The 26,609-nt window shown below is 45.0% G+C and overlaps 4 protein-coding genes across 4 annotated transcripts; 2 read left to right on the forward strand and 2 right to left on the reverse strand.

Moving 5' to 3' along the window:
• Window positions 1-204: 204 nt before the first annotated feature.
• LOC120747074 (kelch-like protein 23) lies at window positions 205-3,107 on the reverse strand. Its single transcript, XM_040052686.1, has 5 exons — window positions 2,699-3,107; window positions 1,529-2,600; window positions 986-1,397; window positions 582-867; window positions 205-303 (listed from the first exon to the last, which is right to left on the reverse strand). Exons 2-5 carry the CDS (start codon window positions 2,496-2,498, stop codon window positions 205-207), a joined length of 1,767 nt encoding a protein of 588 aa, XP_039908620.1. The 5' UTR covers window positions 2,499-2,600; window positions 2,699-3,107.
• Window positions 2,721-4,588, forward strand: lsm7 (LSM7 homolog, U6 small nuclear RNA and mRNA degradation associated). Its single transcript, XM_040052705.1, has 4 exons — window positions 2,721-2,850; window positions 3,101-3,191; window positions 3,303-3,374; window positions 4,119-4,588. Exons 1-4 carry the CDS (start codon window positions 2,845-2,847, stop codon window positions 4,259-4,261), a joined length of 312 nt encoding a protein of 103 aa, XP_039908639.1. The 5' UTR covers window positions 2,721-2,844; the 3' UTR covers window positions 4,262-4,588.
• Window positions 4,589-6,341: 1,753 nt separating this feature from the next.
• Window positions 6,342-20,201, forward strand: tmprss9 (transmembrane serine protease 9). Its single transcript, XM_040052697.1, has 16 exons — window positions 6,342-6,953; window positions 11,990-12,208; window positions 12,344-12,471; window positions 12,553-12,620; window positions 12,699-12,874; window positions 12,970-13,014; window positions 13,649-13,762; window positions 13,920-14,085; window positions 15,160-15,434; window positions 15,584-15,726; window positions 17,853-18,126; window positions 18,211-18,324; window positions 18,410-18,578; window positions 18,658-18,923; window positions 19,265-19,401; window positions 20,002-20,201. Exons 2-16 carry the CDS (start codon window positions 12,067-12,069, stop codon window positions 20,161-20,163), a joined length of 2,379 nt encoding a protein of 792 aa, XP_039908631.1. The 5' UTR covers window positions 6,342-6,953; window positions 11,990-12,066; the 3' UTR covers window positions 20,164-20,201.
• Window positions 20,202-20,570: 369 nt separating this feature from the next.
• On the reverse strand, window positions 20,571-24,711 carry timm13 (translocase of inner mitochondrial membrane 13 homolog (yeast)). The gene is made up of 3 exons (XM_040052706.1): window positions 24,453-24,711; window positions 24,016-24,084; window positions 20,571-21,614 (listed from the first exon to the last, which is right to left on the reverse strand). Exons 1-3 carry the CDS (start codon window positions 24,570-24,572, stop codon window positions 21,516-21,518), a joined length of 288 nt encoding a protein of 95 aa, XP_039908640.1. The 5' UTR covers window positions 24,573-24,711; the 3' UTR covers window positions 20,571-21,515.
• Window positions 24,712-26,609: the final 1,898 nt, after the last annotated feature.

A 26,609-nucleotide genomic window follows, 5' to 3' on the forward strand; every position in this document is an offset into this window, starting at 1 on the left:
TCTAGCATCTCCAAACATCACAGCAGCTCTCCAGCATCTTGTAGCTTCTTGCTTTTATCCTTCTGTCTAAAATCACTCCTGACACTCGTCTCCACCCACTCCACCCACTCTGCACTCTCTTCTGGACTCTCCTTTTTCTTGGATGGTTGATATTTAAACGGATCTACCTTCACCATCACTGCTCTTTGCATGTCTCCCTCTTGTTCACACATATGTATTCTGCTTCTTCTGACTTTCAAACCTCCGCCTGCTTCCTGCTCTCCACAGAGCCTGGAACTCATCGTTATTGATCTCTGGGATCATCTTAACAGAGAATAGAATAAAAGAAGAGCTTTGCATGTCCTCCAAGAAGCCTGGAGAACTACTCCTGAAGACTACTTAAAGCTTGCCTGAGACTTCAGCCTGTGCTGAAAAATTAAAGGTGGTCAGACCAAATATTGACTTTCCCTTCAGGTTTGCATGAGTTGCTGCACCCATTTCCCATTTTCCTGACCAAATATAAAGAAAGAGGGATGGCTCGAGAGATTTGCACAATTCCACATTCATTCAACCATCATAGAGCATCATGGGATCATTCTTACGGTGACACACCCTCTGAGGGGCACGGGACAGGGTATAGCATCATCTACCTCAATGCAGGTGTCTATGTAAGGGTCCAGCAGCACCATGTTCGGGAATGCTTTGTTACTCTTTCTCTCGCTGAGCAGGTATATCTGCCCAGTGACTGAGGAGCAGCCACAGAAGAACTTTGTGTTCAGACATTCCTCCTCCAGCTCCGTCCACTCATCTGTCTCCATGTCAAAACGAAGGGCTTGGCCTCCGAACAGGTAGAGGGCACTGTTGAGCTCCGTGGCAACCAGGTCGTATCTAAAGAAAAACATATTAATCTTTCTGTTTAATTGTCAGCTGATCATCCTGTATCATTTATTTTGAAAGCTCAAACTTCATAAGAATGTAAATCTGGCAGTGTCAGAAAGATACTCACCGTGGAACTGGAGAATAGGAGACCACATCCCACTGATCCTCCTTCGCCACATACCTCTGAATTCCACCATAAACCTCGCCATTTTCATCCAGCCCACACGCCACGTAGATACACGACCCCAGAGCAGCAGTGGCTGCCCTCTCTACGGCCCTGACCATGGGACTCACTGCCTCCCAACCCTCCTCTGACCCAAGGACCAGCCTTTCTACATCATCCACAAGACCTTCGTCCATACTTCCCCCCAGGACATACAGTACTGACTCGAGCCCTATGGAGCAGTGGCTGTGTCTGGACTTCTGCAGGGCTGGCCCATCCACCCAGCGCTGGTTCCCACATTCGTAGATCCGGACCCAATCCACACTGAACCACAGAACATCCCGGAAGTAGCCACCTGTCACGACCACGCTGTCTCCTAAATAAAAAGGAAATTTTAAAAAATCTGTGAAAATTTAATGTTCAATATTCATGTAAGATCATAAAAACGAGCACATGGAAAAATAAGCACACATCTAACTTTTGCCAGTTTCATTATGCATCCATTACCCACTGCAGCCACGGAGTACTGTGTGAGGTTCTTCCTCTGCAGGGGCGCGCAGCTCTGCCATCTACCACTCATCGGGTGATACTGGAACAGCGCCTGTTCTTCCTGATCATGAGGCCCGCCCAGCACGAACAGGGTCTCTCTGGCCCTGGTCCTCATCATTGACCTGCCCACTGACCAAGATGCTGGGAAATGTTCATTGAGCTTTATGATGAGCCTGGCTCTGGGGTCAGAGCTTTTCATTCTGGTCAAGAGTTCAGTGATGAAAGGCAAGGACAGAGACTCGGGCCTCACCAGCTCGATGAGCTCCAGGAAATATTCTTCTCGTTTAGGGTCAAATGACACCCAGCGCAGTATTGCCTCCAGAGCCAGATCGTCTTTATGGATGGTTAGGTCATCGCTGGCAAGTAGATCTGCTACTGACTCTTTTGAGAGTGACAGAAAATCCTCTTCAGCTGAAATAGCGGAGAAGTGAGTGAGCACCACCTGTCGTGCTGCGGCATAAAGCTGAGTGCAACCCAGCTGCCAGGCGTAGGCCATCATCCCCAAACAGTTGCTGAGGTGCAGCTCACGCTCCAGGAACTTACAGCACAGCAGCCTGGCTCGCTCCAGCTGCAAAAAGTCGGACGTCTCGAGGATGCCCGTAACATTTTCTCTGTCCAAAGACAGGCTGCATGTTGTGGTATATTCCATCAAGGTCCTGAAATGCTGCAGACTCACACCTTTAATCTCTACCTGCCTTTTGCTGCTCTCCAACCCACGGCCAAAGAACAGAGCCCTGAAGTAAGGGCTCTGCAGGGCCAGATGTTGGCGGTTGACATAAAAAATCTCTCCTTCTACTTGTAGGCTAGCATCAGGTGTTATATCAGCCTCAGAGTCCTTCACCTGTGAAGCAGACTCATCCTCTTCTTCTGATACAAGCGTCAATTCAAAGCTCTGCAGTTTCAGCTCATGGTCACCTCTGTCAGCCATGTCACAACAAACAGCCACCCCTCCTCCTGCGTTCTGCTCGGATCCTCGTCCTCTGCTTTCCAACACACCAGCTGGTGCTATTAATAGACTTTCCCTCCTCGACTGACAGCAAAGGAAAAGGGGGTCAGTTCCAAAAGCAGATGCTGATGATAAAACTGTGAGTTATAATATAAAATATTATAATATAAAAACTAACTCACCCTATCATACCAGCCCCATTACATTAAATCATGAAGAGTCAATAAAACCATTTTAAAAAGCAGTGACGTCATGTAAAGGCGCTCGGTGTTTTGATTGGTGGAACAATCTTGAGGTCGAAATTTCACTTCCGTGTCACGCAGCTAACATGGCGGTGAGTTCGTACATTCAAATACTTTTCTGCCTTTGCACCTTTAACGTTGTCGGATATGCTGTTAGCCCGCGAGTGTGTGTTTCAGCCGTAACCCGGGTTTAAATCAGCACGTTCAAAGTAATATAAGGTGTTTTTGTTGTACCACGTTAGCTAACACGGCTAGCCTAGCTAACTGGGCTCAGCTGGTGTTTGTGTGCGCGGCTAGCACACATGCGACTCACAAACGGCGTGTTTTGTTTTCTCTGCGCAGGATAAAGACAAAAAGAAAAAGGAGAGCATCTTCGACTTGTCCAAATACATCGATAAGCCGATTCGTGTAAAGTTTCAAGGAGGACGAGAAGGTAGGTGGATCAGTTATGATAACAAGCTAACAGTTAAGCAGCGCTGCGGGATTTGCTGTCCTTATTTCCAGCTAATGGAGACTTTACACCGTGTATTTGTTTCCTCCTCAGCCAGCGGTGTCCTTAAAGGATTTGACCCTCTGCTGAACCTGGTGCTGGACGGCACTATTGAGTATATGCGCGGTAAGTGTGCGCTTTAAAGTCAAGACCATGCGAGGGAAAAATGATTTACAGGAACAAAGAATGACACAAGACTGCGCCAGCACTGAAAAGTGTTTTGCGTTTCCTTTAACCTGAACCCAAACGAGTCATCTGCAACACTGAGGCAGTGCCCAGACTAACCTGAGTGTTTCTGTGATCACGTCTACTGAAGGAGGACCCAGTAAAATAAGGCTACTGGTGATGGTGAAAGTATTTAGATGGGCCCACAACTGGGAAATGTTATTTAATATACTGAGTCGAGCTGTGTGTTTCACCAAGCGTTGATCCTTAGCTCAGGGCCGACCACCAGCCTCAGTGTGAGCTATGACAGCTGTAGCCTTCACTCACACTGAGGAGTTTTCATGCTAAAGTCACGTCAGCGTGTAAGTGTGAGCCCAGCTGAGTTAAATTAAAGTTTTGTTGTTTTTGCTTTTTTTAACTTAAACTGAGCCTCATGTTATTGACTGTTTGAAATAGCTACTCAGCTCCTCTCCAGCAGGTGGGTGGAGCTCCTGCACCTGAGATATTAAGGCTAAACCTTCTCAGCGACACCACAGTGAAGTTAGGGTTGAAAAAACTGAAACTGAGTAGCTCATAGGAGTTACTTGAACACTGGTGGGGCTTACTGTTAAAGCCGTGTCTGTATTTAAACTGATCGTGCAGCGTCGAATGCTGTCGTAGATAACGTGACGCTTACTTGTGTGCTCCTGCAACTCCTGTGTTTAGATCCAGATGACCAGTTGAAGCTGACAGAAGACACCCGGCAGCTGGGGCTGGTGGTCTGCAGAGGAACCTCCGTAGTGCTGATCTGTCCTCAGGATGGCATGGAAGCCATACCAAACCCATTCATACAGCAGCAGGACGGCTAACGCACAAGCTCTCCCCTGCTAACTTACACGTACTTGTACACACTTGAATATTTCGTTGTTTCTTTTCCTTAGTTTTTATTTCGTTTTAACAATAACGGTGATCATTAATGGAGCCAAGACGATTTAGTTAAGCAGCAAAAAGAGGTTTGAATGCACTTCACTTTTATTTCAGTCTGATGTGCAAATTTGTAAAGATTTGTGTTGTAAAGAGCCCATAAATGTGGGATGTGTAAACAGTACCATTTTCTTTTTATCCAGAATAAGTGAACTTTTTACTATTCTTTGTTGTTTTGATAAGAAAATAAAGTGAAAATGTAATTATGCCGACTTTTGGAAGTTTTGCTCTACTCTGCTGGCTGCACATCTTTGCCTTCAGAATTACATGAAGGTTGTGAAAACGACCACTTTGAATGTGATTTAGAGATTCGTGAAAGTCGCTGTAGTTTAACAGCAGCATGACTCAGCTGCTGCTGCAAGTTAGATGTGGTTCCATTTTTATCTCGTACACTGAGTTTCACGGGTTCTCTGCCATTTCACACCTCGCTGCACCTCGCAGTTTTTAATCACTCGGTAAAACCAAGCAAAGACTCAGAGACGCAGGCATGACTGCATCAGCAGTCTCGTGTTTATCCTTCCTAAAAACTCCTTTATTGAAATGAGTTCCCGCTTTATTTTTCTCCTTTCATCCAGACTTCTGTGGCTTGCTCCATACTTTTGGACCCACTGCTCTACAGCTGAGCGTCACTGCTCGCTGTCCAGCTTAGCCAGCAAAAAAATACGTCAAATGCTTAACAATCCAACGCCAATTCCAAAAGAGTTGGCACGTTCTTTAAAATGTGCACAAAAACAATGCAATGATTTGCAAATTTCATAAATCTGAATTTTATTCATAATTTAAGTAAATGTGCCATTTTAAGATGTGATGGCAGCAACATGTTGCAGAAAAGTTGATATGGAGGCTACGAAAGAGGTGAAGTTATGTTTGTGTGTAGTTGTACGAAGCAGCTGTTGCCAGTTGAGGCCCAACATGATCGGCTGTGGAAGAAGCATCTTAGAGACAGTTTCGCAGAAATTGTGAAATATGCAAATTGTGATGAAAGTTTTAGAACTTAAAGACTCAATATGTCTACAGTGCAAGACATCATCAAAAGAGGCCAAAAATCAAAAACTTTAATAAAAACAGACATGTACCTGTTGTGGAAATCACTGCACAGAGTTCACTGTGTCATCCACAAATGCACATTAAAGACAAGAAGAAATCTGAAGAGAAGCCACGTGATCCAGAAACGTCCCGGCCTTCTCTGGCGGAAAACTGTGATGGAATTTAAATTATTATTTGAAAACTTGGCCTAAAGACGAGAGGGTCCATCGGGCTTGTTGTCGGCACCAAGCTCAAAAGCCTCCATCCCTGTTGTCACGGGGGGGGGTGTCAGTGTCTGTGGACGTGGACTATATGCTGAAAGGTATTTACAGGTTTTAGACCAACACATGCTCCCACCCAGTGGTGTCTTTCTTCAGGCAAGGCTTTGCATATTTCAGCAATACGATGCTGAAACACATGAATCTGTTACAGCAGCATGGCATCATAGTACACAGTGTGCTGATCGATGTGGAGTCCAGTTTCACCAGCTGCAAACATCTGGAGCACCATGAAATCACAAAAATACAACAAGGCCAGAGCTGATTTCTGTCTCAGCCCCCTGACTTCACAGCGAGTGGTCGTTGTACTTAAACACCACCTGGTTATGTTCAGTGAGCCGTGTGAGCGGCCAGTTAACAGTGTGATGATGTTGGTCATGAACTTAAAGTTTTGAAAGGAATACTGGGAGTGTGTGTTGAGTGTGAGAAGATAAACTTCAAGCCTGTAAACACACCAACAAAGAGGCTGTTGCACCTTTGTGCTTTAGCAGGGCGGGGGAATAATCCCAGTTTGCACCTCGAGCTGTACAGCAGAACGTGTCCATTGTTTGTTAAAAGTTGACCCATGTGCTTTGAAATGAGGGACAACTGTTCCTGTTCAAATAATTACAGAGTAGTTAAACTGTGTTTTCAGTTATGGAAACTATGAATAAAGCCTTAAATACACTTTAAACTTGTGCACCATTAACCTCGATGCAAGAGGTCAGTAAAGTGTCAGACTGGAGGCGCTGTGGGCCTTAATGGTTTGCCAGCTTGTTGTAAGTGCAGAACTTGCAGCCAGGAACAAAAAGGCCGAGTTAAAGGAGGCTCGGCCCCTCCTCCTCCTGTTGCTCAGTCACTGTGTCAGTGGAGCACTGACGAGCAGCACCGGAGCCGCTCTGGAGCGTTTCGAGCCATTTTCATCTCTGCTTTGTTCCAACTTGCTGTACTGAAGGATGCGTGTTTGATATTTACCCGGAGACTGTGGACAGCAGGTCAGCTGCAGGTCAGCTATGAGGTAACAGCAGAAACACCTGTGCACACCGGGGTGTAACCAAAGGGATCAACAAGCATGGAAGGAGGGTCTGCCAGAGATTTGTGAAGACTTACCGACTTTCAAAGGCAAACAGAAAAAGGTGGGTTACCTGCGGGACGGGGGAAAGGCACGCCTCCTGGCCAAAGGAACAAATAGCGGACCTCTTGGTCTCCTCGCCCGGTCTTCAGTCTCCGTGTCTGTTCCTGCTGGAACTTCGGGATGTTGTAAATGTCAGTGCTGAGAGCAACAGATGAAGAGGTGAGTGAGTCTACCTCAGAACATAAAGCCTGCATTGTTTAAAGCTCCGCTGTGTGAGACGTACCTGAGACGCTGTGTGGAGTTTATCTGCAAAGATTTACGGACGTTTTCTTGTCTTCACTGTGACCTTTCCCCACATCTGATTTGTGATTGCCAAGCGACATGGCCTCCGTGGTTTATTTTACGCGCTCCTCAGGCTGCGCCGCCGGGCGGTAACTTTTTTTGTACTTTTGAATAGTTTGAGTATTTATGATCATTATTTCTTTACTGACAAACAGTTTGTGAGAACTAAAAGTATCTTTAAATGTAACTCTGCGTGTGCGCGTGTGTGTGCGTGCGTGCGCGTGTGTGTAAAAGTGTCTGTTTAAAATCATGTTCCCAGTAGTGATGGGATTTCCGGCTCTTTTTAGAGATCCGGCTCTTTCGGTTCGGCTCACTAAAAAGAGCCGGCTCTTTCGGCTCCGAACCGGCTCTTCAGGTTGTTTTGTTGCTTTAATTTATTTATTATTAACAATAATATAAAATTATGCACAAAAGGAATTACTAACGTAAAAAAAAGTGGTTTTATTTATATATGTTTATATATAAATATATGCGGTGGCCCCTAGAGACAAAACACGTACAAACCCCAAAACACATTTCTAGCATGAACTGAACTTCCAAAGCAGAGCTACTAGATCACTTAAATTACACAATTGAAAGCATGTGTGTATTGTTTGTGTATTTATACACAGGCACTCATATATATTCAAATAATTTAAAAAAAAGTTAATCTACCTGTTACTATCACACACCAAATCCGGTCGTTGGTACTTGCTGGCTTGTGTAGCCACAAGATAACAAAAGCTCAACACTGCGCCCAGCATCCTGGAGCACTTCTGTTGTCTTTTGTACGTGTTTTGAGTTTTTATGTGCTTCTGAGTTTTTACATGCTTCGGAGTTTGTACGTGTTTTGGAGTTTTTACGTGTTTTGGAGTTTGTACGTGTTTTTACGTGTTTTGGAGCTTGTACATGCTTCAGAGTTCGTACGTGATTTGAAGTTTGTATGTGCTTTGTCTCTAGGGACCACCGTAAATATACTTTTATTTATTCACTCCACATAAAATGTAATAAATCAGAATCAGAATCAGAATACTTTATTAATCCCTGGGGGAAATTATTTTTTGTTACAGTGCTCCATTTTAAACCAACATTAAGACAAGACAGACAATACACTAACTAAGAATAGTACAATATATACATATATACACATACATACTTCACTCATAAATAAATAGTTGGAAAAGAAACATGTGTAGTTGTAGCAGCAAACAGTGTGTTAAGTGGATGCGTTGTACAGGGAGATGGCCACAGGCAGGAATGATTTCCTGTGTCGTTCAGTGGTGCTTTTCGGTAATCTCAGTCTCTCACTGAACGTGCTCCTGTGACTGACCAGCATGTCATGGAGTGGGTGGGAGGTGTTATCCAACATTGTCTTTATCTTGGACAGCATCCGCCTCTCCGACACCACCTTGAGGGTGTCAAGCTCCATCCCCACAACATTACTGGCCTTACGGATTAGTTTATTAAGTCTGTTGGCATCTGCGACCCTCAGCCTGCTCCCCCAGCATGCAACAGCATAGAGGATCGCACTGGCCACAACAGACTCATAGAAAATCCTCAGCATTTTCTGGCAGATGTTGAAGGACCTCAGTCGCCTCAAAAAATAGAGACGACTCTGGCCCTTCCTGTAAAGTGCTGTGGTGTTTTTAGCCCAGTCCAGTTTATTGTCAATGTGTACTCCAAGGTATTTATAGTCCTCCACGATGTCAACACTGACCCCCTGGATTGAAACAGGGGTCAAGTGTTTCCTGGTCTTCCTGAAGTCCACGATCAGTTCCTTGGTCTTTGCCACGTTGAGCTGCAGATGATTCTGCTCACACCACGTGACAAAGGAGTCGACCACAGCCCGGTACTCTGTCTCATCATCCCTGCTGATGCATCCAACCACCGCAGAGTCATCAGAAAACTTCTGAAGATGGAGGTCTCTGTGCAGTGGCTGAAGTCTGTGGTGTAGAGGGTGAAGAGGAAGGGGGAGAGGACAGTCCCCTGTGGTGCCCCTGTGTTGCTGATCACCTTGTCAGACACACACTGTGGGAGACGTACATATTGTGGTCTTCCTGTCAGGTAATCAACAATCCAGGACACCAGAGAAGCATCCACCTGCATCGCTGCTAACTTATCACCCAGGAGGGTCGGCCTGATGGTGTTGAAAGCACTGGAAAAGTCAAAAAACATGACCCTCACAGTGCTCGCCGGCTGGTCCAGATGGGTGTAGACACGATTGAGCAGGTAGATGATGGCGTCCTCAGTTCCGAGACGAGGCTGATAAGCGAACTGAAGGGGATCCAGATGTGGTCTTACAATGGGTCGCAGCTGGTCCAGGATGAGCCTTTCCAGGGTCTTCATGATGTGGGAGGTCAGTGCCACGGGCCTGTAATCCTGGGGGCCACTGGGACGTGGCGTCTTTGGTACAGGGACGAGGCATGATGTCTTCCACATCACTGGGACCCTCTGCAGACTCAGACTCAGCATAAACAGTTTATGAAAGACTCCACTCAGCTGGGGGGCACAGGTCTTGAGGACGAGGGGACTCACTCCATCTGGTCCAGCAGACTTGCCTGAGTGAAGTCTCCTCATTTGCATCTCAACCTGGTATTGAGTGAAGGTGATGGGTGGGGGAGGGGTGTCAGGAATCTCAAGGGAGGCAACATGTGACGAGAGAGGCTGGCACAGTGGTGTGGCTCTGGATTCCAGGCTGACTACAGGTGAGGTTGTGGGGGTGGGAGCAGACACTGTGGTGTCGAATCTATTGAAAAACAGATTCAACTCATTGGCTCTATTCTCACCTCCCTCAGCTCCCCTGCTGTTGGTTGGCCTGAATCCAGTGATGGTCTTCATGCCCCTCCACACCTCTCTCATGCTGTTCTGCTGGAGTTTCCACTCCAGCTTCCTCCTGTAATTGTCCTTAGCCTCTCTGATCTTGTCCTTTAGTAACACCTGGATCTTCCTCACCTCCTCTTTGTTGCCCCCTCTGAAAGCCCTCTTCTTGTTGTTGAGGAGGGCTTTGATGTCCTTAGTCACCCACGGCTTGTTATTTGGGTAACAATGAACAGTCTGAGCTGGAACAATGGAGTCTGTGCAGAAAGTTATGTAGTCTGTGATACACTCAGTAAGCCCATTGATGTCCTCGGCGTGAGGCTCACAGAGTGTTTCCCAGTCGGTCACCTCGAAACAGCCCTGTAGTTCTGCTAAGGCCTCCTCTGACCACCTCCTAACAGTCCTGGTGGTCACAGGTTCCCTCCTCACAATTGGCACATAGCGGGGGGTGAGGTGAATCAGGTTATGATCTGACCTACCAAGTGGGGGGAGGGAGGAGGAGCTGTATGCATCCTTGACGTTAGCATACAGCAAGTCTAAAGTTTTCTCTCCCCTGGTGGGACAGTCCACATATTGTTTGAATGTTGTTAGTGTATTGTCCAGTGAAACATGGTTGAAGTCACCCGAGATCACAATAAAGGCACTCGGGTGCTGAGTCTGTAGCCGAGCTATGGCAGAGTGGATAGTGTCACATGCAGCTGTGGGGTTAGCAGAGGGGGGTACATAAACAGCCACCAAGATGACGTGAGAGAATTCCCTGGGTAAATAATACGGCCTGAGTCCAACAGCACACAGTTCAGTGTCCGGGCAACAAATCTTTTCTTTGATTGTTATGTTGGCAGGGTTACACCACCGGTTGTTAACTAGAACAGCAAGCCCACCTCCTTTCCGCTTACCGCTAGCGATGCTGTCCCTGTCCGCCCGAACAGTGTGGAAGCCTTCCACGGAAGCATTCTCATCGGGAATGTCCTGGTGCAGCCATGATTCGGTGAAACACATCAGGCTACACTCTCGGTATTCCCTCTGACTCCGTACCAGTGCTGAGAGCTCGTCGATTTTAATTGCCAACGATCGCACATTACCCATCACGATAGACGGCAGACACGGTTTAAACCTCCTCCTCGCTTCGAGCCTCCGCTGTCTCACCGTCACCTTTTTTCTTCTCTTCTGTCCTTGACCTCTGCATCCCCGATGTGTTTTCCTCCAAATTTCAGCTGGTACTTCTGCGGGCCTGGCCAGCGAGCCGGCCGGCATCAGGGCGATCAGCTGATCTCTGGAGTAAACAGTCCGTGAGTGTAAGAGATGTGCCGCGGTCCCGTTCCTTGATAAAAGTAACAGTTCCACGGCCAGCAGAAGAACAAAAACTCTCTCAATCCACATGATTGAGTAAGAGATAGAAAACGGAGGAAAATACAAGTCAGAAAAAAAAAGAATACGTAAGAAAAAAGAGCTAAACTAAGAGAAAAGCAGGAGCGACTGTAACAGGCTGCACGCTGGTTGGCGCATGCGCACTAATAAATCATATAAATAAATAAATCATATAATACAAAAATCAACTATTCACATTTCAACTTTTAACTATTTAAATTTTCAGCTGTTTCCTTTTACAAATTTAAAGTGAAAACAACACAAAACACTGCAAACCACAACACAATTAAATATAAATTATAATATGAAAACAAAAAGAAGATGCATATTCTCTGTCATATGGGCCTGCATGAATAAACTTTCTGAATCCCTTATCATCTGCAACCGAAAATAGTTGTGGATGATTACTATACCTTTCTAACGTGACGTTGTTGTCCCTGGCTCTCTCTCTCTCCCTCTGGCTCTGTTCCTGTGCTACTGAGTGTAACTACCGCCCCTCCCCCCTCTGCCCAGCGTAAAGCACAAGGCTCGCGTGCAGAGTGAAGCGGGGAAAAAAGTGCAAGAGAGAGAGGGTGAGAGAAAGAAAGGAAAAAAAACCCACGTGACGGCTCGCGATAAGGAGCCGGCTCACGTCGTTCACGTCAAAGAGTCGGCTCTAAGAGCCATTTCGTTCGCGAACGACCCATCACTAGTTCTCAGTCTCATGTCACACTAACTGCAGTGACACGCAGCACGTTTATTTCACGCAGGCTTGAATCGTTTTGCCTGTGAGGCATTATGCTGCTGGAGACAGTCGACGGTGGGTTGTGACGGCTGTGAATCCAACATGGAAGCGCAGAAGGATGAAGGCCGAGGGCCGTGGTCATCTTCGCCTCCCGCTCCCTCCAGCTCTGTCTGCTACAGGAGCGGTCTCATACTCTTCCTCCTCTTCTTCCTTATTATTGGCATCTTTGTCGGCCTGGTTATAGGTGAGCCTGCACACGAATGTTGGGTGTAATGTTTTGTGACTCATTTATCAGACGTTTTTAAACCAGCACGAACCGTTTAAAGATTTCACTGCAGATGCATCACTTACTGATAACTTCCTCCTGCTTTACCCGCAGCGTACCTTGTGCAGGAGCAGCATCATTTCATGGAGACAGTGGAGCTCAGAGGTCTGAAGTACGATGCTGCACTGCAGGATAAGAGCTCTGGTTTCTTCATAGTACTGTCCTCAGTTTTAAAGTCCAGGGTTAGTGCTGATTCACAACACAATGAGAGCGCAGGTCTTAATGTTAAAGGTGTTCAACTGTTACTGATTCTCACCTTTCAGATTAAAAACGTCTTCACCGCCTCATCCATAACACGTCACTTTGTTGATTGCAGCATTGTTGCCTATGGGTAAGCACTGGGTCATTTATTCAAGACACAAACAGGATGTAAGATGGAACATTGCCAGTTTTCTTCTCGCCTTCCTAGTAACATTAACGGAGATGTGATGGCGACGCTCCGACTCGTCTTCAGGGTGTCCAAGATCCAGCAGTATTCAGAAAACTTTGTTCAGGACTTGCTGAGTGCAGGGCTCAGCTCATCGATGCACGGGAAACCGCTGGAGGTGCCTGAGTTTGGACAGATCGACGCTGTCATCCTGCTGGGTAGTAAAGCTGTCACCAGTCTGTGTGTTTCACCAGAGTCTTTACGTTTACTAGGAGTGACGAAGATCGTAACTATCACTCCTCCTTCTTTGTAGGAGCCAGTGGAAAGTCATTTTATGTTATTGGAGACAGTATGATAGGTAAGTTACACACTCGCACGCACAAAACCAAACACACATTTGTGCTGCAAATTTAACAGTAATGTGCTGGATGCCAGAAAATGACTGTAAAAGTACTTACAGGAAAGTAAAGTTACTGTAAATGAAATTTACAGTGAAAACTGTAAAAATGTTTTTGAACACTTTATAAATTTACAGCAGTGGAAATGTAGTTTATCATTTACATCTTTATTTGTATAAGAAACGGATACATCAAACTCTTTATCTGACTTCCATAACCTCAAAAAAGTATTTTCATTTCTTTTATTATTAGCCAAGCTAAACTCAGATGTTCACCTAATGATGTCACTTCCATCTGGAATGAATGGCTTTGCCGCACAGACGTCCGTCCTCCTCCCAAACATCCATTCATTCATTATCCTGTTAAATCGTGTTCAACAAAGTCTCAGCTTTTCAGGAGCCAAAAATCGGCCTTTGTGTTCTGAAACAGTCCATTTTTCAGCTCATCCAGCAGGTTTTCAATGTGCAAATTTATCTTTAGAAGTGAGAATTGTAACTTTAATAAGTCACCAGCTTTGCAAAAACTCTACTATGTATTGTTGTTGTTATTTATTCATTTATTTCATGCGTAGTGAAAGTATTTTTGGCTCTGCAGCCAGCTGTCCTGACAACACTTTCACCTGTGACAGCGGAGAATGTGTCACTAAAGTAAACCCAGAGTGCGACTTTGTCCCAGACTGCGCAGATGGATCTGATGAAGCTCGCTGTGGTGAATGACTCCTCAAACTACAGCAGACATACACAGTAGCTCCGTTACTCCTTCTGTTATTAACGAGTGTGCATCGTTACCACAGACCTGAGCAGAATATACTGGGACACATCTGCTTTTAATCACTTACACTAGTTTTTCTTCACCCAACCCACAGCCTGCGGTACGCGTCCTGCCACGGGCAGTCGGGTGGTGGGCGGTGAGGACGCACGGCGAGGGGAGCTGCCGTGGCAGGTCAGCCTGAGGTTCCATGGGCGGCACATCTGCGGAGCCACCATCGTCAATGAACGCTGGCTCGTCAGCGCAGCTCACTGCTTTGAGAGGTAGCTCTGATTTAAACCCGTTTAAAAACAGTCGTTTGAAAATTTTGGATGCTAATCAATACAATCATTAAGCTTTTAACCTTCACATGCTCAATGTCATCGTTTGAGAGTATGGAGAGGTGAAATGTAGCTCACAGTTTACAGGTGCTTTACAGAAGCACAGCACGGACTTACTGTTTACAGCGCTGTAGTATTTGTATGCTTTGCTCCTTCCGCGCTATTTTGGAGGTAAATACTGTGCTTGGTTGTTCATGCTATTCATTTTAAAGCTTTAATTATAAATTGTTTTTCAAACACACGTCTACTAGTATTCTTTGCCTCGTTGGTACATCATCATCATCATCATCATCACCTTTATTTATAAAACACTTTAAAACAACCACAGCTGACACAAAGTGCTGTACATTTGAACTAAATAATAAAATTACATAAGATATAAATAAAATAATTAAATAAATAACTAATTTAATTACAAGAGAAACTAAGTCTCACTGAGGTCAAAAGCCAAAGAATAAAAATGGGTTTTAAGACATGTTTTGAAAGCGGACAGTGAAGCGGCCTCTCTAACTGCAAGGTCAGGTTATTTCACAATGTAGAAAAGGCCCCGCCCCCTGGAGCAGCTGGTGCGTGGGGATGAGGCTCGGAGAGGTAAGGCGGGCAAGACTGATAAAGATACCCAGCAGTACACAAGTAATAAAGTTATCTACCAGTGCACCATTAAATTAATTTGCATATTACTTCATCATTAATTGTGATGTATATGTTTCTGGGTACTTTTACTGTAGCAGTGTTTTGATCCTTAGGTTTTCCCACTATTACTTAAACAGGACTATGATGCTTCTTTCACCACTTTGCAAACAGTTACATAAAACACATTTCCTCATGTGTTGTCGTGCAATAAATCAGTATTAGGACACATCTGCACACGAGCCTGGAAATGATTTTCAGTTTTTTCTGTTTTTGATCAAATATTCTGTTCTGGCTTTTGAAAAAATGCTAGAAAAGTCTTTAAGAAACAACAATCCCATTTCATGAATATACACCATCATTTATGATTGCCTCTTCTGGTTTTAGGGTCAATAACCCCAAAGAATGGACAGCCCTGGTTGGGGCGACGCTGGTGAGCGGTGAGGAGCCAGAGTCCAGAACGATTAACATCAAGTCCATAACTCTGTCTCCAGACTACAACCCCATGACCACGGACAATGATGTAACTGTGCTGGAGCTGGAGACGCCTCTCGCGTTCAGCTCTTACGTGCAGCCTGTCTGCATACCCTCCCCATCTCATGTTTTTGCACCTGGTCAGAGCTGCATTGTGTCCGGTTGGGGTGCCGTACACCAGTTTAGCTGTGAGTCCGCAGGAATGCACACAAAACGCAACAGACGAGTCATTTAGAAAAGAAAATCCTAAAAACTTGTTCTTGAAAGCTGTCGTCTTGTCATTTAAGGTGAAATATGACAAGTGGGAGTAATCAGTGTGTCGTGTGTTCTTCTGCAGTCACGCTGCCCTCCACGCTGCAGAAAGCTGTGGTCAAAGTCATTGACTCCAAGGTGTGCAATAAGTCATCTGTGTACAGAGGAGCGATCACTCCAAACATGATGTGTGCTGGATTCCTGCAGGGCAAGGTGGACTCGTGTCAGGTCAGTGGTGAAAACGGTTCACATGCAGTGGGGCATGTCTATAGGTTCAAGGTTCAAGGTTCTTTATTATTTGTCACATGCATAGTTATACAAGTATAACACACAGTGAAATGTAGCCTGACTATACCTATGACCTATGACCTACAGTGGGGCAAAAAAGTATTTAGTCAGCCACCGATTGTGCAAGTTCCCCCACTTAAAATGATGACAGAGGTCAGTAATTTGCACCAGAGGTACACTTCAACTGTGAGAGACAGAATGTGAAAAAAAAATCTGGCACCTGTTTGAACTCATCATCTGTATAAAAGACACCTGTCCACAGCCTCAAACAGTCAGACTCCAAACTCCGCCATGGCCAAGACCAAAGAGCTTTCGAAGGACACCAGGAAAAGTATTGTAGACCTGCACCAGACTGGGAAGAGTGAATCTACAATAGGCAAGCAGCTTGGTGTGAAAAAATCAACTGTGGGAGCAATCATCAGAAAATGGAAGACATACAAGACCACTGATAATCTCCCTCGATCTGGGGCTCCACGCAAGATCTCATCCCGTGGGGTCAAAATGATCATGAGAACGGTGAGCAAAGATCCCAGAACCACACGGGGGGACCTGGTGAATGACCTGCAGAGAGCTGGGACCAAAGTAACAAAGGTCACCATCAGTAACACACTACAACGGCAGGGAATCAAATCCCGCAGTGCCAGACGTGTTCCGCTGCTGAAGCCAGTGCATGTCCAGGCCCGTCTGAAGTTTGCCAGAGAGCACATGGATGATACAGCAGAGGATTGGGAGAATGTCATGTGGTCAGATGAAACCAAAGTAGAACTTTTTGGTATAAACTCAACTCGTCGTGTTTGGAGGAAGAAGAATACTGAGTTGCATCCCAAGAACACCATACCTACTGTGAAGCATGGGGGTGGAAACATCATGCTATGGGGCTGTTTTTCTGCCAAGGGGACAGGACGACTGATCCGTGTTAAGGACAGAATGAATGGGGCCATGTATCGTGAGATTTTGAGCCAAAACCTCCTTCCATCAGTGAGAACTTTGAAGATGAAACGAGGCTGGGTCTTCCAACATGACAATGATCCAAAACACACCGCCCGGGCAACAAAGGAGTGGCTCCGTAAGAAGCATTTGAAAGTCCTGGAGTGGCCTAGCCAGTCTCCAGACCTCAACCTCATAGAAAATCTGTGGCGGAAGTTGAAAGTCCGTGTTGCTCGGCGACAGCCCCAAAACATCACTGCTCTCGAGAAGATCTGCATGGAGGAATGGGCCAAAATACCAGCTACTGTGTGTGCAAACCTGGTAAAGACCTATAGTAAACGTTTGACCTCTGTTATTGCCAACAAAGGTTATGTTACAAAGTATTGAGTTGTTTTTTTGTTATTGACCAAATACTTATTTTCCACCCTGATTTACGAAAATATTCTTTACAAATCCTACCATGTGGATTCATGGATTTTTTTTTTTCACATTCTGTCTCTCACAGTTGACGTGTACCTCTGGTGCAAATTATTGACCTCTGTCATCATTTTAGGTGGGGGAACTTGCACAATCGGTGGCTGGCTAAATACTTTTTTGCCCCACTGTATGAAGGTCTGAGGATCGCTAAAAATATTCACACCGTTCTCACCTTAAAAACTGAGACTATGAGCCATCTGTTCATCTCAGCATAACCGTGTGCTGTTAATTATACCGTGAGAGGCTCAGTCTGATAGAAATCCACTTCAAAATATCTGATGTTGCATAAATTATCGAAAACGTTTTGGAAATTTTATCTCTCTGTACGTAAAATGTTTTTTTTTTTTTTTTTTAGACAAAAATATGAACTTTAAGAATGTGTAAAATGCACTTATTACATAATTGTTTCAACATTTAAAGCAATAGCTGTGAATTACAGCAGCTGATATTTGAGAGTTGTACATGTCGTGCCCCTTCTGTCGTGTCGTCTCCCTGATAAAGACAACATGCTCTGAGACATATCTCCCAGTAGCTCCGTGACTTTCAAGCCTAATGATGCTAATCCTGACCGACCAGGACGGATTACCTGATGCTGAATAGTTGAAAGTTACCAAAAATGACACTTTTCAGAGTATCTGTCAGCTCATGTGTGTCATGTGCAGGGGGACTCCGGAGGACCTCTGGTGTGCGAGGGGGCCCCGGGAAGATTCTTCCTGGCCGGGATAGTGAGCTGGGGTGTGGGCTGCGCTCAGGTCAACAAACCTGGGGTTTATTCCCGCGTTACCAGGCTCCGTAACTGGATTCTAAGCCAGACTGATCCCACCTCGGTTCATGATTATGGCCAGCACGTTCCCACAGGGACAGAGTTTAATACCCCACCAGCACTCGGGACCTCAGCTGATAACGTGTCGCCTGCAGCAGTGCTACCACTGTCTGGTAATGTCAGCCTGAAAGCTCCTTAATCTTAAGAGCTTTATCGGTTACTGAGGTTCATTTATTTAATGAATGTGTTTTTTCCAGCCTTGAATTGCAGTGGAAACTTTGAGTGTAGCTCCACTTCCTGCATCAGCAAGGTCAACCCGGAGTGTGACAGAGCCGCAGACTGTCCCAATGGGGCTGATGAAAGAAACTGTGGTAAACTTAAAATGCATGAAGCACGGAGCACGAGGGACTTACGGGTCATTCTTCTTAACTGCGTTTTGGTTTTTTGGTTTTTAAGACTGCGGCGTGCGCCCTGCGCTGGGCTCCCATAGGATCGTGGGTGGAGTCACAGCTCGGAGGGGAGAGTGGCCTTGGATCGGGAGTCTTCAGTACCAGAGGCTTCACAGATGCGGTGCCACGCTCATTCACAATAGGTGGTTACTGACTGCAGCGCACTGCTTCAAAAGGTATTTCATACATTTATATCAAAACTCGTTTCACTGAAAGCTCAGGAGTGATTCTAATATTAATAACTTACATCTAAAGTGACTCTACTCCCAATAACTGGGCCGTGAGCCTGGGATCTGTGCTGCGATCTGGGGTAGGAGCCCTGGTCGTTCCCATCCAGAGGGTAATCATCCACCCGGCCTTTAATGGCACCAACATGGACCACGATGTGGCTTTGCTGGAGCTGGCCGTCCCAGCCCCGATGTCTTACACCATCCAGTCTGTCTGTCTTCCATCACCAGTACACCGCTTCTTAAAGAGCGCAGAGTGCTACATCACAGGGTGGGGATCCATGAGAGAGGGAGGTGAGAGATGAACCCACGAAACGAAACGTCCTGCATTTAGAGGTCACGCAGGAAAAAAATGAAATGTCTTTACTAAGAAATAAAGGCAGGGGAGCCCGAGAGGTGAGATCATTTTCACGTTATTGACGTGACTCAGCCTTCAGAGGTAGAAAAGCAGGAATAGCTCCGTGATCCGTGGCCTGTTCGGCCTTTCACGAGTGAATGTGATATGACTGCAGCCTTTATCAGCTTAGCTTCTGCCTTATCTGCCTCTGAATGGAATTTTGTTTCCACAGCAACAAAAAAACTGGTGCTCAGGTGTTGCGATCACACCTGTTCTGTGTGCAATGCTCTTTCCTCAGGTTCATTGACCAACCTGCTACAGAAAGCTGCTGTGAACATCATTGACCAGGCGGACTGTCAGCAATCATACGGTAGCGTTCTGACTTCAAACATGATGTGTGCGGGATTCATGGCGGGAGGTCGGGACACCTGCTTGGTAAGATGTTCGCACAGACTTCTGCACTTCCTGTTTCACAATCGTTAAAAAGTTCCTAACCTGCAGACTTTTAACATCAGGCTGGTGCACTGCATGTAGTGCTCGGAGGCTGGAGGAAGTATGACTGTGGTGTCTTTACAGGGAATGGTTAACCAGGCCGGAGCAAAGTCAACCTTGATCTCCCCCCTTACAGGCTTCTCTGGTTCACCTTTGGAAAAAGGCTGACGAATAAATTAAGGTTTAAAAACAAGAATCAGATGTAAGAGAAAAAACTCCAAAAAGAATAAATCTAGCCTCACAAACGCTGACCTGATAGAAAACATTTTCTATCGCTGTCTTCCTCAGCGAAGGCAGGCCACCCCGCTGCACCCTCTCCATAATCGTCTTATGTAACGAAACCCTCACGCATTCCTGTTTCGGTCAGAGCACCGGGCTCAGCTGCAGACTGACTGACATTTACTCCCCTGCTGCCATACTCATCTTCAGTCGGCTCTTATAAATGAGTTAATCAATCATCACTGTATTTATAGAGCACATTTATATAGAATTTAAAGTTATTTAAATTCCAAATGAAACTGTTGATGTGTTTTGATATTGCAGGGAGACTCTGGAGGGCCGCTGGCGTGTCGTCAGCCCTCCGGTCAGTGGTTTATCGCTGGAGTAACCAGCTGGGGACACGGATGCGGCCGAGTCGGTTTCCCGGGAGTTTACACTCGTGTGACGTCTATCAGGAGCTGGATATCCACATACCTTCCCTTCTGATGAAGGAAGAACTGTGTCTGCAGAGAACTGAGGTCATGCTAAACAGCCACACACAAACACTGTGTACACAGCCCTGACCTTTGTGACCCTCCGGTCACGGGTGCTGGCGGTAGTGCTGTGCTTTACCTGAACTGAGGAAACAATCCTGATCTGTGCCTTAAACATTCATTCACGGATCATTTGGAGTATTTATTAGTTATTTATTGTCATGGATGGTAAACACACTGCACGTGGCTTTGTGTATTTTGTGTGGACAATATGGGATTCATTTATGGGTAAATGTAAGGGTATTGTGATCTTTTACTGCAACGTGGATTTGTGGGGAAAGTCTACTCTGTACAAAGTCAGTGACGTGGGACTCGGTGTCGTTCTGTTGGTGGATATTTTTGATCAGAAACGAGAGAACACCTGATTGATTAATTTATTATTTTTTCTTGGGGGAAAAAAAAAAAATCACTGATTGCAAATGATGTTCACAGCTTTTCTGGCTCCTCACACAAACTCAGGAGGTTCCCAGACATCTAACAAACCGCACACACACGAAGCTGAGAAAGGTGCAGTACCCCGTCAGGGCGAGGGAGACCCCGCTGGAACAAACCCACTACTGTGGAGGGCAGCAGATAGAGTGACAACCAGAAAACATGTCAGACAAAACAGTGTTGTTCTCCAGGTGTACTTTGATATAGGTCTGTTTGGAGGCTTGGAAATGTCAAATTCATGCTGGCGAAAACACCAAAACGCTTCGATTCTTCCTGATGATTTTTAAGCACTTTTTTCCTTTAAGGCTCCAGGAAATATTTAATCTCTAAGCACAAGCACCCGGCAAAGAATGTGAAGCAGTGTTTAAAGGAGAGTCTGCAGTGACTGGGAGAAGTTTACTGTTATTGGTATTACAGGCAGAAGCATTCGATGGGCAGGGAGATGAGTCACAGTAAGTAAGCTGGGCCTATTGAGCCAAACTGCACCTGGAGTCCTTTTAGCAGCACAGCAGGCTCCGCCTCCTGCCACAGCATCAGCAAACACTTTAAAACACATTCACACCTAAGCAGGTAATTTAGTGTTTCCAATCAGCATGGCAAGAACCCGCAGAAGATGACTGATTATATTTCTAACGTAAAACACACAATCGATTTAACATTGGTAGTGAACTGTTCCTCAGAGCAAAATAAAAACTGTCCACAGAGACACCGTTATGGCTGCAGTCCACAGGCTGTGCTCTGCCTGTCAGAGGTACTGTGACAGATGTTGCGCCGCTGCGTGGCAAAGTCGTGCACGGCGCTGGCCCTCCTGCAGAGCACTGCATCGGCCCTCGCTGTGTGCAGCAGCCTGAAGAAGGGAAAGATGAAGAGAGTTCACATGCGAGCTCTTTCTCGCTGCAGTCTGGAGTTGTATGTTCGGGACACGGTGTTCCAGGCGTCCATATAGCGGTCCATACACATGGCGATACACTTCTGTTAGGGACAAAGCAAAAAGAGTCCAGAGAAATAAACCACTCGTGGTCTACAAAGAGTTTAACCGATTTAAAACTGTGATTAATACAAACAAATGTTTCTGATGCACTCCTCATATATATATATATATATATATATATATATATATATATATATGGTGCAATATGTCTGTGATTAGAGGATCATCAGGGGGTCCTTTTGTCCCTCTGTGGGGGGATACTCCCACTAGGTTTATATCTGGGACTCTCCACCATTTGACCTTAGAACTGAAGAAGCTTCTCGGATGAGAGGTGAAACGTCTTCAAGCAACTTAAAGAAGTCCAGACGCTTTTCTTTGCAAGCTCCTTTGACATTACGGGTGCAACGATATTCGTATCGATATTGAACCGTTCGATACAGTGCTTTCGGTTCGGTACGCATATGTATCGAACAATACAACATTTGTAATTTATTTTATCAATTTTCCTTCTGACGATGCTGTCTGTGTTGAGCGCTCAGTGAATCTGTGTTCGACTACTCCGCCTAGGCTGCACTGTCGAGCGCAGATCCACTGAGCGCTCAACACAGACAGCATCGTCAGAAGGAAGAGCGCAGGGCAAGCTAGCGAGACAGAAGTTAAGCTCTCCTTGCAACATTCAGATCTGGCGTTTGGAATTATTTTGGTTTTCATGTGACGTATGACCCTGAAGGTAAGCGAGTCATGGACTAAAGTAAAACAGTATGTTGGATGTGCCATGCAATGCTCAATTACATTGGTGTGAACTAGTGTGTTAGCGCAGTTAGCTCGTTAACGTGTTTGCCGTCTAGCCCCATGCACGGAGCGATCGGCGGTAGCTCGTTAACGGAGATTTGCCGTGTTGTGGCGTTAAGGTCATTTCAACGAGATTAACCTGAAAGCACTAGTGGGAACACAACGAATATGACTGCACATTTACGCCGACATCATCCTAGTGCAAAGACAAGTGGAAGCAGAAAAAAAACAAGCAAGCATGCTACTAACTTTAGCAGAGTCATTTAGACAGCTGTTAGCACATGATTCTCCTTATGCTGCTGAGAATATAGCCCAGAAGAAGCGGATAGTATAGCTTTTATTTTGGAAAGAGCCATTTCTCTGTAATAAACTCTCTTTTCCAAAGATGAGTGATTCCTCAATCAGATACAGGGCTTGCAATATCGCTAGCCCGACGTCCCGGGGCTAGCGATTTTTTTCAGTCGGGCTACCAAAATCTATCTCTGCCCTGCCCGTCGGGCTATTGTAGGAAAAATATATGTCAATGCTTTTGCATTCTTTCAGAAATGTAGCTGGGTAATTATGTCATTGGCATCGGTGAGCCACTGTCAATATGTGACATATTGAAATCGCGTTTGAATTTGTGCTTGTTTTTTTTGCTTTCACTTTGCAATCGTGCGAACTGTGTATAGAGAGCGACAGCACTGATCTGTGAGTGATGATAATTTGTGCACCAATTCCTCTGACATCGTCTTATTAATCGTTAGCTTACTATGCAAACATGACAAGTGAAATCTCCCGCAGCAAGCTTAAACATGTGAGAGGTTGATCGCGCAGAGAATCGCTGAGCTTATGTGAGTGAGCGTGTAAAAGCATTTCAGTTCTGCTGAGCCAAATAAGACAGGTCAGGGTGAAGAAGTGACAGCCAAAGAAAAGCTTACCGCAAAACGGAGAAGTTATGACAAATCAGACTATAAGGCAAAAAGAAAGTGCAGCTTTATGGTTTCATGGATAAAAGAATTTCTGTGGCTGCAATATGATGAGCTAAATAACCAGGGCTGCACATAAGTGGTCCGCAGGTGCGCATTCGCTGTCAAAATAAAAAACACGCACAAGGGTTAGGGTTAAATTTAAAAACTGTACTTTTGAGTTAAAATATATATTTATAATTTTAATAAATGACAAATTAAAAATGCATGAACATTTTTTTGTATCGAAAAAATATCGAACCGTGACACCAAAGTATCGAACCGTGAATTTTGTGTATCGTTGCACCCCTAATAAATAAATAAATAAATAAATATATATATATATATATATATATATATATATATATATATATATATATATATATATGCTAGGAGCATTTCTGCAGAGAGATAGACCAACCCAGATCAACTCTAACCTGGAAACGAGACACTGATGAAGACTCAGGAGTGGATACATGTTGGTCCACCTTATCCTACGATAAACCTGATATATTATTCTACAAGATGATGCAGTACCTCAGCAGCACCTTATGTTTTTGCGCTTGCCCCACTCAAAAGCACCTGTCACGTAAGCCTTAGAGCCCTGCAGCACTTCCGTTATGCCCTCCTGCTTTCTTAAAACGTGATCACTTCTTTGCTCTGGGCAGCAGGGCATCACTGAAGCGACTCAGCCAGTGCATACCTGCTCAGAGTTGTCCAGTGTGCTTCCAGGCTTGCCTATGCACTTCTTGAAGCATTTATCGGTCATTCTCTGAAATAGAAACAGTGTTTTATTAGCATTTACTACTCTGACAGCAGCAGCGCAGAATATTTGCATGACTTTAAAAAAAACAGATGTATTAAAAGACCCTCCAACGTTGTGGCTCAAAAGGATCTTTTTGTGTCGGCAGCATTTCAGTGCTGGCTCGTGTTTATATGAGCCATGTATTTACATGCTGGCAGGATCCATCAACCTTATGGAAGTTATTGCGGGCTAAAAAATAAAAGTCTTACACACAGAACGAAAAACGAAGCTACTGTAAAGCTGTGTAGCTCTGACCCGTGAGGATAAGAGCAGTCAGCACTTCTTCGAGCCTCAATGTGCGCTTGCTAGCTTAGCAGCCGTGTTCATTGATCTACCTGCAGCAGCTCCTGAGCGTTAGCCACCGCGATCTGGACCTTGACCTGCTCCATGATGGTACCGGTGTCCATTTTCCCGCCGGACCCTCCTGCTGAGAAGTCTGAACCAAAGCCGTCCATTTCCGCCTCAGTCGTGTTCTTCAAACTCACCTTTGCGGAGCTTTTTCCAATACACGTGCAAACAGCCGCTGCTAGCCTTAGCCGGCGTTAGTTTCCGTTGCCCTTGACAGAAGCTGTGCTTGTTGCGTCATTTCCGTGTAAGCCACTCGGTTTCATGGGAAATGTAGTTTTTCCCTCCAACATAGGTTGTACTGCTACAAGTAGCATTTCTCCTACAGATCAGTACTACTATGTATATTTACATTTGAACATTTAAAAACGGTGTTTTTGTGGGACATGTTGGCAATACAGGGAGGCATGTAAAGGCCAAATAAATGGTATTTAAAAGCAATTCTTGCTAAGTAAATAAAATAAGGATGAAGCGGATCTGAACTTTATGTCCTGTTATTTCTCCTGTCTGTTAATCATCATTAGATTTCATCATCTATGCAATGTTTACTGAGCCAACGTTAGCATTTTTCTAGCCAATTAAGAGACACGTGTAGTGTCACTTTACGCCACATTTTTCCTTGTGTGAAACTAATGAAATTATCCAGAGGAAAAAAAAACGATATAAACTGCGGCTAAATTTTCTGTTGGATAATTTGATTCAAAATCTGCAAAGCGTGTAACGTTTAGGTGACTTTCCCCCCCTATTGGTTTCAGAGTTAGCGCATTAGAGTGTTGGGCATAAAAATCCAGACTTTAACGCATCCCGCAGAGCCGGTCAAAGTGCGGCACATTGTCTCAATATGCGTGACAGGAGCGCAAGGGGTAAAAAATGCGGTGCAGTCCAACATGAAGAAGGACATGCCTGGTCAGCACGTGATCCACCTTAACAAAAGTGCTTTTGTTTGCCACACGGTGGAGCTGTTCTCCGCTAAATACTCCCTCGAGTTTGACTAAGTTCAGTTAGTGTGCTGTAAACAGTTACATGTGTCGACACATGTTTGTGACTGTTCATGAAGCAGATGCTCTTTGTGCAGATCAACACCATGTGAGGTCAACTTTCCTGTCACTGCACATAATAAGACTTTAATCTGTAACGAGGCTGATTTTCCTCTACTGAAATTAATTTTGTATTCATTTATTTTCCACCCATAAGTCATAATTTTTATTTATTTTATTATTAACTAAAAATAATGATATAAAATATTTAATGCACCCCTTAAATTTAGATTGTGAGATTTATTTAAAATAGTTACACACGGACATCCTTTGAAAGGAGCAGTCACTCTTTAAATTGTAGTCTGAGCACAAGTTTTCCTGATCCTCTGTGTGTTACTTTGATCAGGATACACTTTATCCTTCTAAAGACTAAACTGCATTTCTCTTCCATCTATGGATGGGCTGTCACTCTAAAAGGAGGGACAATTCTGTCAAATCTACTTGTTTAAAGATAACATCATTTTCAATAAATGTTAGGACTAAACATGTCAGCTGTCCTTGATAAGCAGGTCATGAGCCAAAACATTTACTGCAGGCTAAAATAAATGAAAAGCCAGAGTCGCCTACAGGAATAGAAAGTCAGAAGAAGCTCTGTGCTGTTTGCGTTGGGGCCCAGGGTTAAGGATGGCCTCTCCAAGGACCCCCAGCTTTATGTTTCAGACTCGATGACCTCACTAAGAAGACCACCTGCCTTGAGCGAACAAATAAGTGGTACAGTGTAGGCAACAATGGAGTGGCGGTTACTGTCATCTAAACAGACGCTCACTGAGTGGTTTATTGCACTGTCGGGGGTGTTGATGAACAATCGTAGGGGGTCTGATTAGTGTTGCGCCTGCCCAACAGTAATTAATGACCAGTCATACAAAGCTTGGAACAACACACACACACACACACACACACACTCCACAGACCAGTTAGGCTTCAAGCCCTGGGGGTCGAAAGGGCCGGGGGCGGGGAGGAGTGGGTTAAAGCAAAATGAATTAACCCTAGATTACAATCATGAGTTCATTAATCTAATCTGCTTAAATTCTTAATCTCCTTCAGGCACTTGTGTGCATAAAAGCATTTGGCTCTTCCAGCAGTAATGAGTAGCGGCTACAATTGTTATAA

This window comes from Simochromis diagramma, unplaced genomic scaffold (genome assembly GCF_900408965.1).
Source record: "Simochromis diagramma unplaced genomic scaffold, fSimDia1.1 OVJJ01000419.1, whole genome shotgun sequence".
Taxonomy (NCBI): domain Eukaryota; kingdom Metazoa; phylum Chordata; class Actinopteri; order Cichliformes; family Cichlidae; genus Simochromis; species Simochromis diagramma.

Excerpts from the sequence above, each read along its gene's own strand:
- lsm7 (XM_040052705.1), top strand. Across the intron at positions 3,192-3,302 it reads GTTTCAAGGAGGACGAGAAG|CCAGCGGTGTCCTTAAAGGA; the intron begins GTAGGTGGATCA and ends TTTCCTCCTCAG. Across the intron at positions 3,375-4,118 it reads CACTATTGAGTATATGCGCG|ATCCAGATGACCAGTTGAAG; the intron begins GTAAGTGTGCGC and ends TCCTGTGTTTAG.
- tmprss9 (XM_040052697.1), top strand. The coding sequence starts at position 12,067 with ATGGAAGCGCAGAAGGATGAAGGCCGAGGGCCGTGGTCATCTTCGCCT. Across the intron at positions 12,209-12,343 it reads CTTTGTCGGCCTGGTTATAG|CGTACCTTGTGCAGGAGCAG; the intron begins GTGAGCCTGCAC and ends CTTTACCCGCAG. Across the intron at positions 15,435-15,583 it reads TGCCGTACACCAGTTTAGCT|TCACGCTGCCCTCCACGCTG; the intron begins GTGAGTCCGCAG and ends GTTCTTCTGCAG.
- LOC120747074 (XM_040052686.1), bottom strand. The coding sequence starts at position 2,498 with ATGGCTGACAGAGGTGACCATGAGCTGAAACTGCAGAGCTTTGAATTG. Across the intron at positions 868-985 it reads TCCTATTCTCCAGTTCCACG|ATACGACCTGGTTGCCACGG; the intron begins GTGAGTATCTTT and ends GTTTTTCTTTAG. Across the intron at positions 304-581 it reads CCCTCAGAGGGTGTGTCACC|ATGATCCCAGAGATCAATAA; the intron begins GTAAGAATGATC and ends TTCTCTGTTAAG.
- timm13 (XM_040052706.1), bottom strand. The coding sequence starts at position 24,572 with ATGGACGGCTTTGGTTCAGACTTCTCAGCAGGAGGGTCCGGCGGGAAA. Across the intron at positions 24,085-24,452 it reads ACGCTCAGGAGCTGCTGCAG|AGAATGACCGATAAATGCTT; the intron begins GTAGATCAATGA and ends TTTCTATTTCAG. Across the intron at positions 21,615-24,015 it reads CACTGGACAACTCTGAGCAG|AAGTGTATCGCCATGTGTAT; the intron begins GTATGCACTGGC and ends TGTCCCTAACAG.